This window comes from Phascolarctos cinereus, unplaced genomic scaffold (assembly GCF_003287225.1).
Source record: "Phascolarctos cinereus isolate Bilbo 61053 unplaced genomic scaffold, phaCin_HiC Scaffold_4;HRSCAF=312, whole genome shotgun sequence".
Lineage (NCBI taxonomy): Eukaryota > Metazoa > Chordata > Mammalia > Diprotodontia > Phascolarctidae > Phascolarctos > Phascolarctos cinereus.
Window position 1 is genome coordinate 709,234,374 of NW_027555847.1, and position 13,957 is coordinate 709,248,330.

Consider the following 13,957-nt stretch of genomic DNA (forward strand, 5'->3'; position numbering starts at 1 on the left):
ACCTTCTTGAAGCCTCTTCACAGTCATTTCATTGCCTTCTCTCTTTCTTTCTGCCCCTAACAGTCTCAGTCAGCAGTTCTGACAAGAGCATTGAGGGAAATGGCTCAGAAAAGCTGATGTCATCAGGCACAGGGGGTGTGCTCCTGCAGACAGGACAGGACAAGGGCGGGCGTCACGAGCCTTCTAAGAACCAGGAGGAAGGAAGTCATTCATAAGCCAGGCAGATGCTGACCTGCCTCTCTGATTTCCTCTTGTAAGCTCCTTGTACCAAGAATGGGGCTCTTTCACCACCGGTGGTGGGGTTTTCTTCCAAGGTTGATTTCCTTCCAGAAGGACCCAACCTCACCAATCAGCTTTAGAGTGGAGAACAGGGAACTGGTTAATCAGAACACTGCATTCCCCCAATACAGATCTGACTGGTAATACCCACAAAAAGGGAAGGAGAGAGCCTACCCCACTGCTTGGTTTTGATGAAAGCTCAGCAAAGCAACCGGCCCTTAGCTCTGATACTCTACATGGCAAGAAGTTTCCCTTCGATTCAGTAAGACCTGGGATATCAGCAGAGGGTAGAGGGAGGGGCCAGTGTCAGAGGCCAATATCTGCTTCCAAGTGCAGGACAGCTGGGCTAAAGATAAAACGCAGACCCCAGGTAAAAGAGAACAACTGTAAAGCCCCTCTCTGATGATGGAGATCCCATGTAGTCTACTTGGGCAATGTCTGCAGGAAGGACAGAGTTGTGGGCATCAAGATGAAATCAAAGCCTTTATTAAACATTTGTCCTTTAAACAGCCTGCATTTACTCCCCCTCTCCCCAGCTCACACTCATTCATTGCTAAGGCTATTTAACTGCCCTTCCAGTCTGACAGGAGCTTGATGTACTGAACCAGTCACGAGCAGCGCAAGAATAAAAAGCCAAACTCACTGAGCACCCCCAAGCACCCCCACCTGCCCAGGCCTGGTGTGCAGGGCTGGGCAAAGGGCTGGTGCTGCCTCGAGCTTCAGCCCAGAACGGATGGGTCAGCTCCGCAGCTGCCCAAGCAGGCTCTGCGGGCCAAGGGCCGGTGGGGAGCTGCCTTCCATGTGTGCACTGCCTGCCTGTCCCTAGAGGAGGGGGTGAGAAAGGGAGGCCGTTCTCAGCTGCATGTGGGTCTGATTAAGGCTTTGGCTGGGGTCTGTTTAGATAGTAAAATATTCTCTGGGAACCCTGTCTCCTATGCCCCAGTTAGAATGAACATTTTCAAAAATGAAAACACTGAGAATCGGTGCAGAGTCGAAAGGCTGGGACCACACTCAGCTCAGCGGGCCCTGCGGGGTCACGTCAGAATGGTGTCATCGATCTGTTCCACGGAGTCGGGCTGGCTGGCCAGTTTCTTCAGGGACCTTCGGCAACTCTCATTCAGAAGCTCCAAGCTAGCCACGTCCAGGATCTTGGAGACAGACTGTCAGGACGGAGAAGAGAGGAGACAGATTGGGAAGTTTGGGCTCAAATGCAGAGCAGCTACAATTTCACAAATCTTAGCAATGGAGCCCCTGGGTATGGGCAACAGGAAAAGACCAGAGAACCCAGCAGCTCTGGGTGTCGCCAAAAAATCAAAGGGCCTGCCCCACTTTCCACTCAGCTCACTACCACCAGCCCCCCAGTGAGCATTAGCAGTTACAAAGATGAAGGAGGAACAGGAGGGGCCTGTCAAGGACTGCAGGGCACATAAAATGCCGGCAACCTGAACCTGAGGAGAGACTCCTCCCAAGCCCCGCCTGTAACCACCCTCAGTAACAATGAGCGAAGCACAGTGTGTGCGTGTCTGTGTTCGGGGGAGACCTCCAAAGTCACTAACAGGGAACGAGAAGTAGAAAAGGAGCCCTCCTCACCTGCAGCACCTCTTCGCCCTCTCTCATCTTGAGGAGGTTGACAATGGCCTGGTCACTGTAGGCCCTCACGCTCGTGTTCTTGTCCTTAGTGTTATCTAAAAGGGCCTTCAGAATAGGCTTGATGGCCTGAGGATCCATCGAGGGCAGGTGGTCTTTATTGGCCCACCAGATCATCTTCTCAGCTACCAGCTTGATGTCACTGGATGGATTCTGCAGACACTGGTGAGAGGGGAGGGGAAGGGACAACACACAGAACTGCAGGAAACATGGGCAGGGCCGGGGGTCTGGACTCCATTTCCCACATACCCAACTTAACGACAGAAGCCCTTCTCAGCCCCGGTCTGCTCCCATCCCCAGTCTGTCAGGCTGCCTCCTCAGAACGCTGGCACCTCCGGGAAACAGCGGCCCTCGTGAGACTGCTCCGTGGACACATTTCCAATCTCACAGGGCTCCCCCACCACGGGCCCTGACAAGGACTCTACTAACGCCCTGATGAGCAGGAGGGGAGGGGACCCAAGGTGTGGCTGATGCTGCAAGGGTGGGGGAGGGAAGGGGAGAGTAGGCCCAAAGTCATTCAGAGCCCACAAGCTCAGCCCTGACTCCCACTCACCTTAATGAAGAGGCCAGAGATCTTCCCTGGCAGGTTTCCCTCTTCTGTTTCAATGTGATACTTCATCAGAAAGCCCATGCCCCGGATGCCACTCACTGCAATAGGGATCTGTAGGGACACAGAGGACAAAGGGCAGAGAACGGGCTCCCACCACCGCTCGTCCCTTCGCTGTAAATGCCGTCCCGGCCCAGAAAGGGCATCGCTGTCAACGGTGCCGAAGAGCTGTCGAAGCCGCCCTGTCCTGGGTGCCAGGACACCATGGCTGATGCCCCAAGGCTGGGGCTGGGGAGCCCTCCCTTTACAGATGGGGAAACTAAATCCCAGTGAAGTAACGGGAAGTGTCCGGGGGGGGGGGCGTCCATTCCACCTCCGACACTCACTAGCCACTGGCCCAGATGAGTCACATCATTCTCCCAGCTGTCGGGTTCCTCATCTATAAAATGGGGATAACAGCTCCCATGGCCCACACCTTGAAAAACTGCCATGAGGATCACAGCATGACATAAACATCAGCTATGATTTTGGGCCCAAGGTCCCTGAATGATTTGGGGGCCGTGCGGGGACTTACACTGCCAGAAGACTCTGGGACCAGTTTTCTTCTTATTTTTTTTTTTAGCTAGGCAATGGGGTTAAGTGACTTGCCCAGAGTCACACAGCTAGTGAATGTTTTGTGCCTGAGGCCAGATTTTGAACTCAGATCCTCCTTACTCCAGGGCCAGTGCTCTATCTACTGTGCCACCTAGCTGCCCCCCGGAGACCACTCTTCTTCACCCTACCCTATGGAGAGCTGGAGGCCCCTAAGCTTTATGATCTTACCCTGTCTGCTGTGGCATTGCTCAGAATCATCTCCTCGACATCAGGGCCATATCTGGCCTCACACAGTCGGCCCGGAGTCACGTTCACGGCCACAGAAAGCGCCAGGCTTCGCCCGTGCCGCACCATCCAGTCGATCCCAGACACATCCGCTGAAGGGGACGATACAACCCCAGTCAGCTGTTGGGGAAGGGCCCCAAGATGCTGCCATTCTGGAGATGCTCCCAGATGAGTGTCCTGGGCTGGCCAGCCATGTCTCAGAGCAGCTCAGGGCTGCCACTCCCTTTTCCTTTGTACAGCCAGAGCCCTAAGGGGAGCTCAGCCCTGCTTCCAAGGAATGCTGATAAGGAGGCTGAGTCTGGGAAGAGGCCACATGGGGAACCCCAGTGCTCAGACTTACCCAGCAGGTGCTGCTGGAGCACAGCATTCAGCTCTTCCTCGGTTAGAAAGGCACACAGCTCCCCCAGGCAGCCGGCAGAGGCCATCCTCGTGGCATCCTATGGGATGGAGAGAGGATGAGAGACCAAGTGAGGGCAGGCCAGACAGCATTAAGGCAGGCACTGCTCCAGTCCTCCACTCCCTCTCCACATCTGTGCACCTGACACCAGGCAGAATCAGACGCTGAGCTATTAACTGCCAGAGAGGAGTGGAGCTCCAACATTACACCCTCCACACTTTACTTAATTACAGAGACTTTAGTTGGGGGAAAGGGATTGGGGATCATCTTCATGATAGCAAAGAACACCTTTACTGATAGAGTGGGAGTCTCTAAGTATGACATTTATCATCTCCATTACCTAAGAAGCCTATAGGTCAGGGAGGGGGCAGAAGATGTGCCCAATTTACAGATAAAAAAGTAACAAAGAAGTCAGTGACCTGCCGAAGACCATCAGGACACCCCACCCCCACTTCCTGCCTGTCCTCTCAGGCAATCCAAAACTGCCACGAGCCAGAGGCAAGGGGGGGCCACCAGGGGGCTGAGGGCAGACCTTCACCACCCACCAATCAAAGCAGATCTCGATAAACACAATCATTCCTGCAATGTGCCCTGCACCAAAATGAGTCATATAAAATGCCAGGCTACTTGCTGCCTTTGCCGTGAGCACCCAAAGCGGGGCCTTGTACTGGTCAGCTCTGATCACGTGGAGAGAATGACTAATTAAGCCACAAGCTTTATCTGGAGTGAGGACGAATGAGAATGGGCTGATACGGTCCAGCAGAAGCTGCAGAATAAGTCTGACAAAACACAGCCAGAGTGAAGCCACTGAACTGTGAACAGAGCCACAAACAGACGAGCCGGGCTACAGGAGGGCCTAGCACAAGGCTGCCCTGCATGCAGCAGGCACTTAACGAGTGCTGGCGGAATTACAATGCACTCAGTGGAGCTGCATGTTTGGATTCGTTTGCATCTTTTGCTTTAACCCCTCACTCACTCAGTAACACAATTAATTGACATGCGACTGATGCTCAGGGCAAACATCCCCATTGGCAGGGCACCATCTCTGCCCCTGGGGCAGGCAGGGGAAGGGGGGAGGGGAGGTAAAACTGCCACGTCAGGTGTGTGGAGCTTTACCAAGAATCCTTCATTCCTTCAATAAACACTAGCATCTACAGTGTGCAGAGCACTGCTGGGGGAGATACACAGGTGAGAGAAGACACAGTCCAGGCCCTCATGCAGCTTAGAGTCCAGCAGGAAAAGAAGGCACCAACACAGATGACATTGCATCTCAACGTCAGACAGTTACAAAACAAAAGTGGTATGGGAAGGATGCAGAGAGCAGTCATAATCGAGCATGAATCTCTCAAAACCCCCAAGTGAAAACCAGCAGCATCTGGGGTCCAAGCCGGGTCTGGAAATGCCCCACCCACTCCTGACTTCCACTAATCCAAACAGCTTCCTTGGGCCACTTCCCAGGGTGAGGGGTGTTTGCCCCACCTCTGAGAGCCACCCTGACCTGCCGACCCAAACCTGAGGCTCCCTGCTTCCCATACCAGACAGACACCTGTGACTGTGCCGTCCCACACGTAAGGACAGGATGTGGCCCTAAGACAGACTTCGTTTGGGGAAAAGTGTCTGGGAAACAAAACAGGATTTCTGAAGCTGTAATAAATGCTAATTAAGCAACTGCAACCCCTGATGTGCCCAAATGTGCCCAGCCATCCGCAGGAACAGGTAAACATTATCACCAAGCAAAGGTGCCATCTTTGGACCGTCTCCCTGTCCTGTTCCCACACACTGCAGCTGATGAACGGTGTATGTGCATGTGTGAGAAGGAGAGAGAAAGAATGAGCAGAGTGGAGGGTGGGAAGAGGTAATCTTACAGAGGAAGCCAGCCCTTTCAAGTGCCCAGCACAGTGCTGCTCCAGATTCCTCTGACCCAAGTGGAATAACTTCCATTCCCCAATGATACTCACTGAAAGAATGGAAAAGAAGACAAAAGAAAAGAATAGATTCCCTCCAAAAATCCGAATGTCAGGCACTAGAGTGGCCAGGAGCACTGGGGATGAAGCAGTACCTCGTCATGTCCCAGCATGCCAAGCAGGACAGTGGTGATGCTCTTCCGAATGGCTGTGTCCACTTTGCCCCCTGCTCCATGGGTGACAAACCTCAGAGCCTGCAGCATGGTGTCTCTACAAAACCATACATTCTATTTTAAGGCCTAGTCTTCCTCATCTGTGATTCTCCCTGCTCAACTGGACATATCTCAGCCCCAGGTTAAGCCACAAACTGGTGGGCTTCCCATGGCTATCGTTTTAGACGACAAAGAACCCCACTGGGGGACTTCTGTCTGGACATACTTTGTAGCTGCCATGTTAACACTGACATACGAGACACACTCAACCCTTCTAGGAAAACCGATCCTGAGAGGGGAGGCCTCTTGCTCAAGAAGGGTGGCTGTGCCAGGCACGAGTCACTAAAAACACTCATTTCATTATTTCTGTGACCCCCACGGAGAAGAGCAACTAGGTGGGTTTCACCCTGGCACTTAGATAAAGCTAACAGCATTCGTGGCAAATCAATGAAAGGACTTGAAGGTAGTTGCCCTGTTCAGGTCTCTCACTGCAGAAACGGCCCATTCTCCCCTCACTCCATAGCCACCGCAGCCATTATGTCAGGCACAGCCCCTGACTGTGCTGGGGAGGGGGGAAGCTTTGGCCTGGTCTCACGCCTGCTTCTCTCCCACCTCACCTGATACCCGAGTCCTCAGTGGCGCGGATTCCATTCAGAAGCTCTGTGAACAGGGGGTCCACCTTGATGTGGATGGCAATGAGCCTGCCCAAGGCATCGGCAGCTTTCAGGCGCACGGCTCGGTTGGAGTCCTGGAGAGCTTTGGTGAAGGTCGTCTGCAGCTGAGGCAGGAAGGGCTTCAGGGCGATCCCGACCTGGAGAGGCCACCTAAGTCTCAGCGCTGGGCTCTGGCTGTGCCCAGGGACAGACCACAAAAGGAAATGGGGAAAGGCCAGAAGCAGCACTCGAGGCAAGGGGCTCTTGTTCACCCAGCATGTGGCTGTGTCTCCCTCAACCCCCTCCAAAATAAAAAAAAGTCTATGTATTCATAAAGGTGACCGAGCATGCACAACGTCCAACAGCTGGCTTCTCCCTCGTCTTCCTCTTTTCTGGCCGTAATGCCCAAGTGGAGTCTACTACACAGATGGTAATTACACAGCCCCGAACTGTGTCTTATCCCCTCTGCCTGCAGGGGGTGAAGGACTTGTCCCAACATTCTCACTGGGCCACTCTTTCAGGTGTGGGAGGGGCCGAGGGTGAGAGCTACCCTGGGGGAAATATCTTGGTGAGGGTCCTGCACCCACTGACCTTGGCCAGGAGGAGGCTCAGGGTCTCCAGCAGGGCCACCTTCACATTCCAGCTGAAGCGGTCTCCCAGGATGCGAATGAGAGGGCCGGTGATACTGACCACAGAGGGCTTCAGGGCTTCAGAAGAGGTCAATCTGATCACCAAGCCCAAGGCTCTGGCTGCTTCTTCTTTCTGTTCTGGGTTGCCAGTCAGGACTCCCTCCCGAAGCACAGGGAGTATTGAGGTCACTCCCTAACAACAGGATGACGCCTGAGTCAGAGGGACTTAGAATCCAACCCACCCACCAGCAGCTCCCAGAGGACATGTATTCAGTGGGCCCAGGGTACTGTGACAAGATGATTTGAGTGCTGCCTAGGGACACCCACCATGGACAGAGCGACAGGTACAGCTGACAGACGGCACAGCTTGGTCTCCTCAGCAGGACCTCCATACTCCGTGTGTGGGGGGAGGAGGCCTGGTGAGGCAACCCTCAGACCTACCTGTCTTCAGCTCCCCGAGCTCCAATCTCACTTCTCGGCCACGTGGCCGACTAGCAGCTCACACTCAACAGAAGCTACCGCTTTCCCCCTAAACCCGCCTTCCCTCTGCCTAGGAACATCACCCCCTTTCTTCTGCTCACCCGAGTCTGCTCTGGACCCCTAAGTCTCACCACCCTCACCCCCAATATCAAATCAGCCGCCAAGTCTTGTCAATTGCCAGCTAACCTTTACATAGTGCCTTCGGTGTGCTGGGCACTGTACCAAGCACTCTACAATCACCTCACCTGATCCTTGCAACAAGCCTGGGAGGGAGGTGCTTATTAGGGTTCCCATTTTACAGATGAGGCAATCAGAGACTAAGTGATTTGCTCAGGGTCACACAGCTAGTCAGTGTCAGAGGGAGAGTGGATTTGAACTCAGGTCTTCCTGACTCCAAGCCTGGTAGCCCATCCCCTGTGCCACCAAACTGCTTGGTTTTCTGCTTCCTCAGCGTGACTAGCATCCTCCCCTTCTCCCCATGACACTGGGCCAACCACCTTCTAACTGCTCCCCGCCTCCAGTGCCCGGAGGCGACCAGCTAACTCCTCTGTCTGGCGCTGTCAAGCTCTCGCCTTCCTTCCCAGGCTGACGTCTCCTTGACACTGGATTCTAGTCAGAGGATCCCCCTTGCCATTCCCACTCGTGACATTTCACCTCCCTTTCTCCAGGTCTCTGCACAGGCTGTGCCTCCCATGCCTCCCATTTGGCTTGCTCTCCCTCCCTCTTAGACCTCTGGGCTCTTCTCCATCCCCCTCAAGCCAGATTCAGCTCAAATGCCCTTCCCCTCAAGGACCCTTCTAGCTGCCTTCAGTTTTTTAGTAGCACCACCCCTGCCTAGATTGTTGTGGATTTATTTATCTGCAAATATGCTCTATGACCCCAGAAGAACAGCAGGTCCTTGAGGCCGGGGGCCCTCTCCTTTTGTCTTTGTATGTCTAGCATCCACCAAAGTGTCTGCAGTACAGCAGAGATCTGAAGTCAGAAGACCTGAGCTCAAGTCCTCACTGTGTCACTTAGGTCACTTTTGACCCCCAGTCTCCTCATCTGTAAGACGGTGATAACACCACCAACACTAGACACTTCACAGGATTACTTTTAAAGGCATTTCATCAGCAGAATCTACTATTTGGAATAATCACGAGAGGAGGCCATGTGTTTACAAAGCCCAGGCCCTCGTTCGGGTCTGACCAGGCCAGGCAGACAACCATCAGAGCAGGGTGTGTCCAGGCGCCTCACGCGGTGCAGTGCTCGGCCCAGCGGCCAGATGGCCCCCACGGGTCCTTTACCTTCTTGGGGATGCAGAATCCTGGCACGTGCTCTCCCTTGGTCTCATTCCCCACCAACCGGATGTCTCTGTGCAGGTCCTCAATGAGTGCCAGCTGGCTCCCAGCATCCAGCTTCTAAAGAAATCCAGGGGAGAGCAGAAACGGACATCAGAGTGTTAATTATCTCCGCGGCAGAAGTGCTTAAATGTTCTCAAGGCGTCAAGCTGCTGATTTAATTTACTTGACATTCACAGTATCTGGCAATTGACCGACAAGGCTAAATCTAAGTGCCCTCTGTGGGCCCGCCAACGGATGAGAACAGCAGATCCTGTGACTGGTGCCAGCAGCCAGCCCACCTTTGTGATGGCGTTCAGGGCATCCCAGCTCTCATCCAGGACCACAGCATTGGAGTCATTGAAGAGGTGAATCAGGCCCGAAACGAGACCACGCAGGTGACCCGTGTAATCTGCCTTCGACTTGGAGCAGTAGATGTTGAGAATGATGGCGGCCGCCTGCCTCATGCCCACCTCCGGGCTGCGGGTAGCCTCCAGCAGGTCCTCGATGATGATCCGGTGGCCGGCCTCGTCATCCACTGACAAGATGACAGCCTGACAGTTTGCCATCTCCTAAAGACAGCGAGCAAAGGGCAGTGAACACGCATTCTCTAGGCCAAAACAGACCCGCTGCCCTGGCCCCACAGCTGCGCTGGCCCCTTACCTGCGCCTCCTCATTGGTGCCCAGCTTCTCCTTCAGAGCTGACATGACGGCCGGCAGGATCACCCCAAGGTGGCGGGTCAGAGCATCGCCTGCCACAGAGGAAAGGAAGGCCAGCACCCGGGTGTTGATAGGCGGAGATGTCAGCTGGCGGGAAGGAGGGAAAGAACAACGCATTACGGAAGGGACCTCCCAGTGCCCATTCAAGGCCGCCAATGGCAGCCCTGGGAATATTCATTCCCTCCATGCCTTGAGGAACTGCTAGGAAGAATCCACCCTCCCCCAGAGCCTCCTCATCGCCTCGGTGCAATGGCACAGCAGGCCCTTCACAGGGAACTTGCCCAAGGGACGTACTGTGGGCACCAAGTAGGGCAGCACCACACGACTTTTGACAGCCATGACTTGTTTCAGACCATCCAAGGCGAATTCTGACACCTCTTCATTATCCTGAAGAAAGAGGCAAGAGATGAGCTCCAGGAGCCCAGTCTGTGCTGCACCCCTCCACCCCCTCAGACCCCGACCACTCTCCCTCCTCACCCTGTCCACCTCCCCAGGAAGAAGCACGCATGTGTGCGCACGTGCACACACACACGCACACACACACCCCCAAGCTCATCCGGCCTAGCCCCTTGACCCACTGAGCCCACTTACCAGTTGCTTCAGCAAGAAGGGCAAGATGTCCTCAAGGGCCTGGTGGCCGATGGTGGAGTGGAGCTGTTCAAAGGTCTTGGCAGCTGCCTCCCGGACCTCCTCCAGGGGGTCACAGAGGGCCTTCCTGGCCGTGGGCACCAGGGACTCAGAGAAGAACAGCACCTGCCACAGGGTCAAGCACACAGAAGCTATGTCAGCAGAGACTCTGCAGTCCCAAAGGCCAGGGCAGAGCAGGAACCAGGAGCTGGGGATGGGCCAAAAGGGAGGAAGCAGAAGGAGACAGAGGGTCTGCCCTAAAACCCTATGAATGAAAGTCATCTTCACCACCAGAAGCAGTGTGCAGTACTGAGAGGAGATGAGACAGGGAGTCAGGGACCTGGGTTCCAATCCAACCTCTCACATTAATAGCTGCTTATCCACAGGCAAGTCACTGAACTCAGAGCCTGAGAGCTCACACTGATTAAGCGCCTACTATACACCAGATCCCCATCTGACATTGAAGGAAAGTGAGGCAAGCCATGGTGAAGTGACTTGCCCAGACCCAGTGACAGCTGGGAAGTATGTGAGGCCACCTTTGAACTCAGGTCCTCCTGACTCCAGGCCCAGCACTCTGTGCCCGTGGCGCCCTCTAGTGGCTCTGAACCTGTTTCCTAATGCCCAAAATGAGGGTTGGTGAGCACTGCCAGATGTGCTCCTCCCCATCACCAGCATCTCCAGAGGGGCCTTGGCAGCCGCCTGGTCCAGAATGCCCTCTCCCACACTTCCGAAAGGGCTTCGCCAGCCTCTCCTGGAGGGAATCCAGGGCCCAGCCCTTCAAAGGCCTCAAGGCAGTGACAAGAGTACCATCTTCTCTTTCCCATGTTCCACATTCCCAGTTCTTCCCACCGATCCCTCCCGTGGCATGTTCCCAAAGCTTTTCCACCTCCTGGCTGCTGTCCTGGCTCCGTCTTCTGCCTCTTCTGCTGTGCCACACCTCCTACCTCCACCCCGCCCCCAGCGTGGCAACCGCAGGCCTAAGCATACGTGTTTTCATTTTCCCTAATCAAGAAGGAATACAGCAGGACCACCAGCTGCCTCTGGGCACACCACAGGTATCTCTGAAGGGAGTCTGAGGTTCCCTCTTTGGCTGCCAGACCACACTGGTGACGTACTGCAAGTCCACTAAGGCCCCCGGATCATTTTCAAATAAACTGCTCTCTCGTTTGCTAGGCGTGCCCTGCAGCTTGTCAGGTGGGAGATGCCGGGAATGCAAGGTCTATTTCTGGGCCAATATGTCAGTCACTTCATCAGGACCTCTTGGTCTCAATTTTAGATGAGACTTATTCCCAACCAACCTCCCAGAAATGTTTCAAGGATCAAATTACCTTAGAAGAAAGGTCAGAAAGTTCTTTAAAGCCCTTAGAAATACCAGCTATCACTAGTGCAGCAAATACGCCATCCACACCTGCTCTGTGCCCACAGTCATTCATGCCAAGTCCAACAAGTACACACACACACACAACACACAAAAATAATACACACACAAACACACAAGTACAACAGTCACATGACACACGGCACATATGCGCCCTGTGCCCATTACACACAATGCACCAATAACACACACAGCACATACACAGCAGACAGCCCCCAAGGCAGCGGCCGTGGTGGGCCCGGCTCAGTCACACTTTGGCCGCTGGAAGGGTCCGCACTCACCGCGTCCCTGCTGGTGGACTTCATGATCTCACTGAGCCCCACACACACGCCCTGCCTCTCATCGCTCTTCTCGGACCTCAGGCCTTCCTCAAGGATAGGGATGATCTCCGGCAGGATTTTCTCCCCCAGCTTCCGGACGAGATCTCCCAATGTCCGTGCAGCAATCTGTCAGCAGAAATCACGTACATCTTTCCACAAAGCCCTTGTTGAGACTTCCCAGAACGCTGAGAAGTCAACCCAAGAGAAAATCCAACTAGGAAATTTTATCCATCTCATATCTTTGAATTTTCAACATTCTCATACTGCAAAGTCTTCAGGGCACATATAAAATATAATCAAAAACAAAATTCTCTCTAAGATCCAAACACAGCCAGCCAGACCACAGCAAGAGCCAACATCTACAGATGGACACAAACTCCTGTGTGCTACATGGTCATGAGCCAACTCCCTCTGATCTTAAAACCAAAGTTTTCTAGGCCTATCAATATTATGCTTTGACTTAAGGGAAGCTGGGCCTGGAAAGAATGTTTTAGAGAGAGAAAACCCTCCTGACCACAGTCACGCAGTCCACATTCCAAACCCAAACATGAATTTCCACTGCCTAGGGATGGAGTTCAGAACCAGAACTCAGAGATGGGCATTCTCATCCCAAATGACAGACAAAAGACAAGAGCCCAGAGAGGACCCCCTTCCTGACCCCCCAAGCGCTGAGTTTCTCTCCCCACAGCCTCTCTCTGTGGGACTGCAAGGATCACACACAGACTTAGACGCCAGAGGTCACCTAGTCCGACCCCGTCATTCTACAGACGAGGACACTCGGGCCCGGACAGGCTGTGGACAGGGGGAGGCTCTTACTGTCCGCTTATCTGCACAAGTGCTAGCCAGGAAGCCCAGCAGAAGGCCAAAGAGGGTGGGCAAGATCTCCCGCAGGGTGCGAGGGGTGTTGGAGACCACAATCTTCCAGACGTGCAGAGATGCCTGTCGCACGACCAGCTGAGTGTCCGAGCGTCCCATGTACAGCCCGGCCAGCACACGGTTCCGCCGCTCCACTCCCAGGGCACTGATGATCGCCTAAGACCGGCCAAGGAAAGGAGAAGAGAAAGTAGACATTTGGGAAATTTCCATGGCCAAAACAAGGTTCCTCACACTGTCTCCATCAGCAACGCGACAGAACGGACATCAAAGAGGTCACCTTGTTGGACTGAGCAGTGCCAAAGTTGTCATCTTCGGAGGCTGTTTCTGTGGTCATTTTACCAGTGACCCCTGAGATATGGAACAGAAGGTCTCCAAGGAGCTGCACAGAGCTGAACCTATGGAGGACGGAGAGTGAACTCACACACAAGCGACAAGCCACCTCCACTCAAAAGGATGCACTGTTGGGAAGCAACACTGACAACAGCAGCCACCATCTACCCAGCAAAGTCCTTTAACCATCTCCCCTTGGAGCCTCAAAACTGCGTGGGCAGGACCAGGGTCAGCCCCATCTCACAGCTGATTGGCCAAAAACCAGAGACTTATCCAGTGCCTATCCCATGCCCGCACTGTGCTAAGCAGTGAGATGCAAAGACAGAAATACAACGGCCCCAACCCTGAAGAGCTTACACTCTCATGGGAGAAGCAGCGCAGCTCAAACCATCACCAGGATTAGGTTGAGGTTTGGCCCAGGAGTGGGAAGGACCAGACCTTGGCCGTGCCCCAGCGTCAGGGAGGGTCATCTAACACGAGGACGCTGAAGAGCCTCCCAGTTCACTCACACAGGTCTGCTAGAGACCAGAGAGAAGTCACCTTATCCTCCAGAGGTCATCAAAGAGGCCTTGCTCCAGCTGAGGCAGCAGCAGCGCGATGGCGGTCTCCGCATACATTGAGATGATCCTCTGTCCTGCACGGAGGGCAGTGTCCCGCACAAACTCATTCTCATCAGCAAGAGCCTGCAAAGAAACTGACGGTCAGCCGGGTCCAGATCTCCCCAGGAAGCAGCACCAAAGCCCTGGAATGGGCCATGGGT

At 54.1% G+C, this 13,957-nt stretch overlaps 1 protein-coding gene across 1 annotated transcript in view; it reads right to left on the bottom strand.

Moving 5' to 3' along the window:
• Positions 1 to 749: 749 nt before the first annotated feature.
• The window catches only part of GCN1 (GCN1 activator of EIF2AK4), a 62,199-nt gene continuing 48,991 nt past the window's right edge, over positions 750 to 13,957 (bottom strand). Inside the window, 17 exon segments of the mRNA XM_021007926.2 lie at positions 750 to 1,439; positions 1,870 to 2,088; positions 2,480 to 2,587; positions 3,296 to 3,444; positions 3,693 to 3,789; positions 5,809 to 5,923; positions 6,483 to 6,676; positions 7,110 to 7,340; positions 8,914 to 9,027; positions 9,249 to 9,518; positions 9,610 to 9,753; positions 9,961 to 10,053; positions 10,258 to 10,419; positions 11,953 to 12,117; positions 12,808 to 13,023; positions 13,145 to 13,262; positions 13,738 to 13,880. Coding sequence (XP_020863585.1) covers positions 1,314 to 1,439; positions 1,870 to 2,088; positions 2,480 to 2,587; positions 3,296 to 3,444; positions 3,693 to 3,789; positions 5,809 to 5,923; positions 6,483 to 6,676; positions 7,110 to 7,340; positions 8,914 to 9,027; positions 9,249 to 9,518; positions 9,610 to 9,753; positions 9,961 to 10,053; positions 10,258 to 10,419; positions 11,953 to 12,117; positions 12,808 to 13,023; positions 13,145 to 13,262; positions 13,738 to 13,880 — 2,664 coding nt within the window. The 3' untranslated portion in view covers positions 750 to 1,313.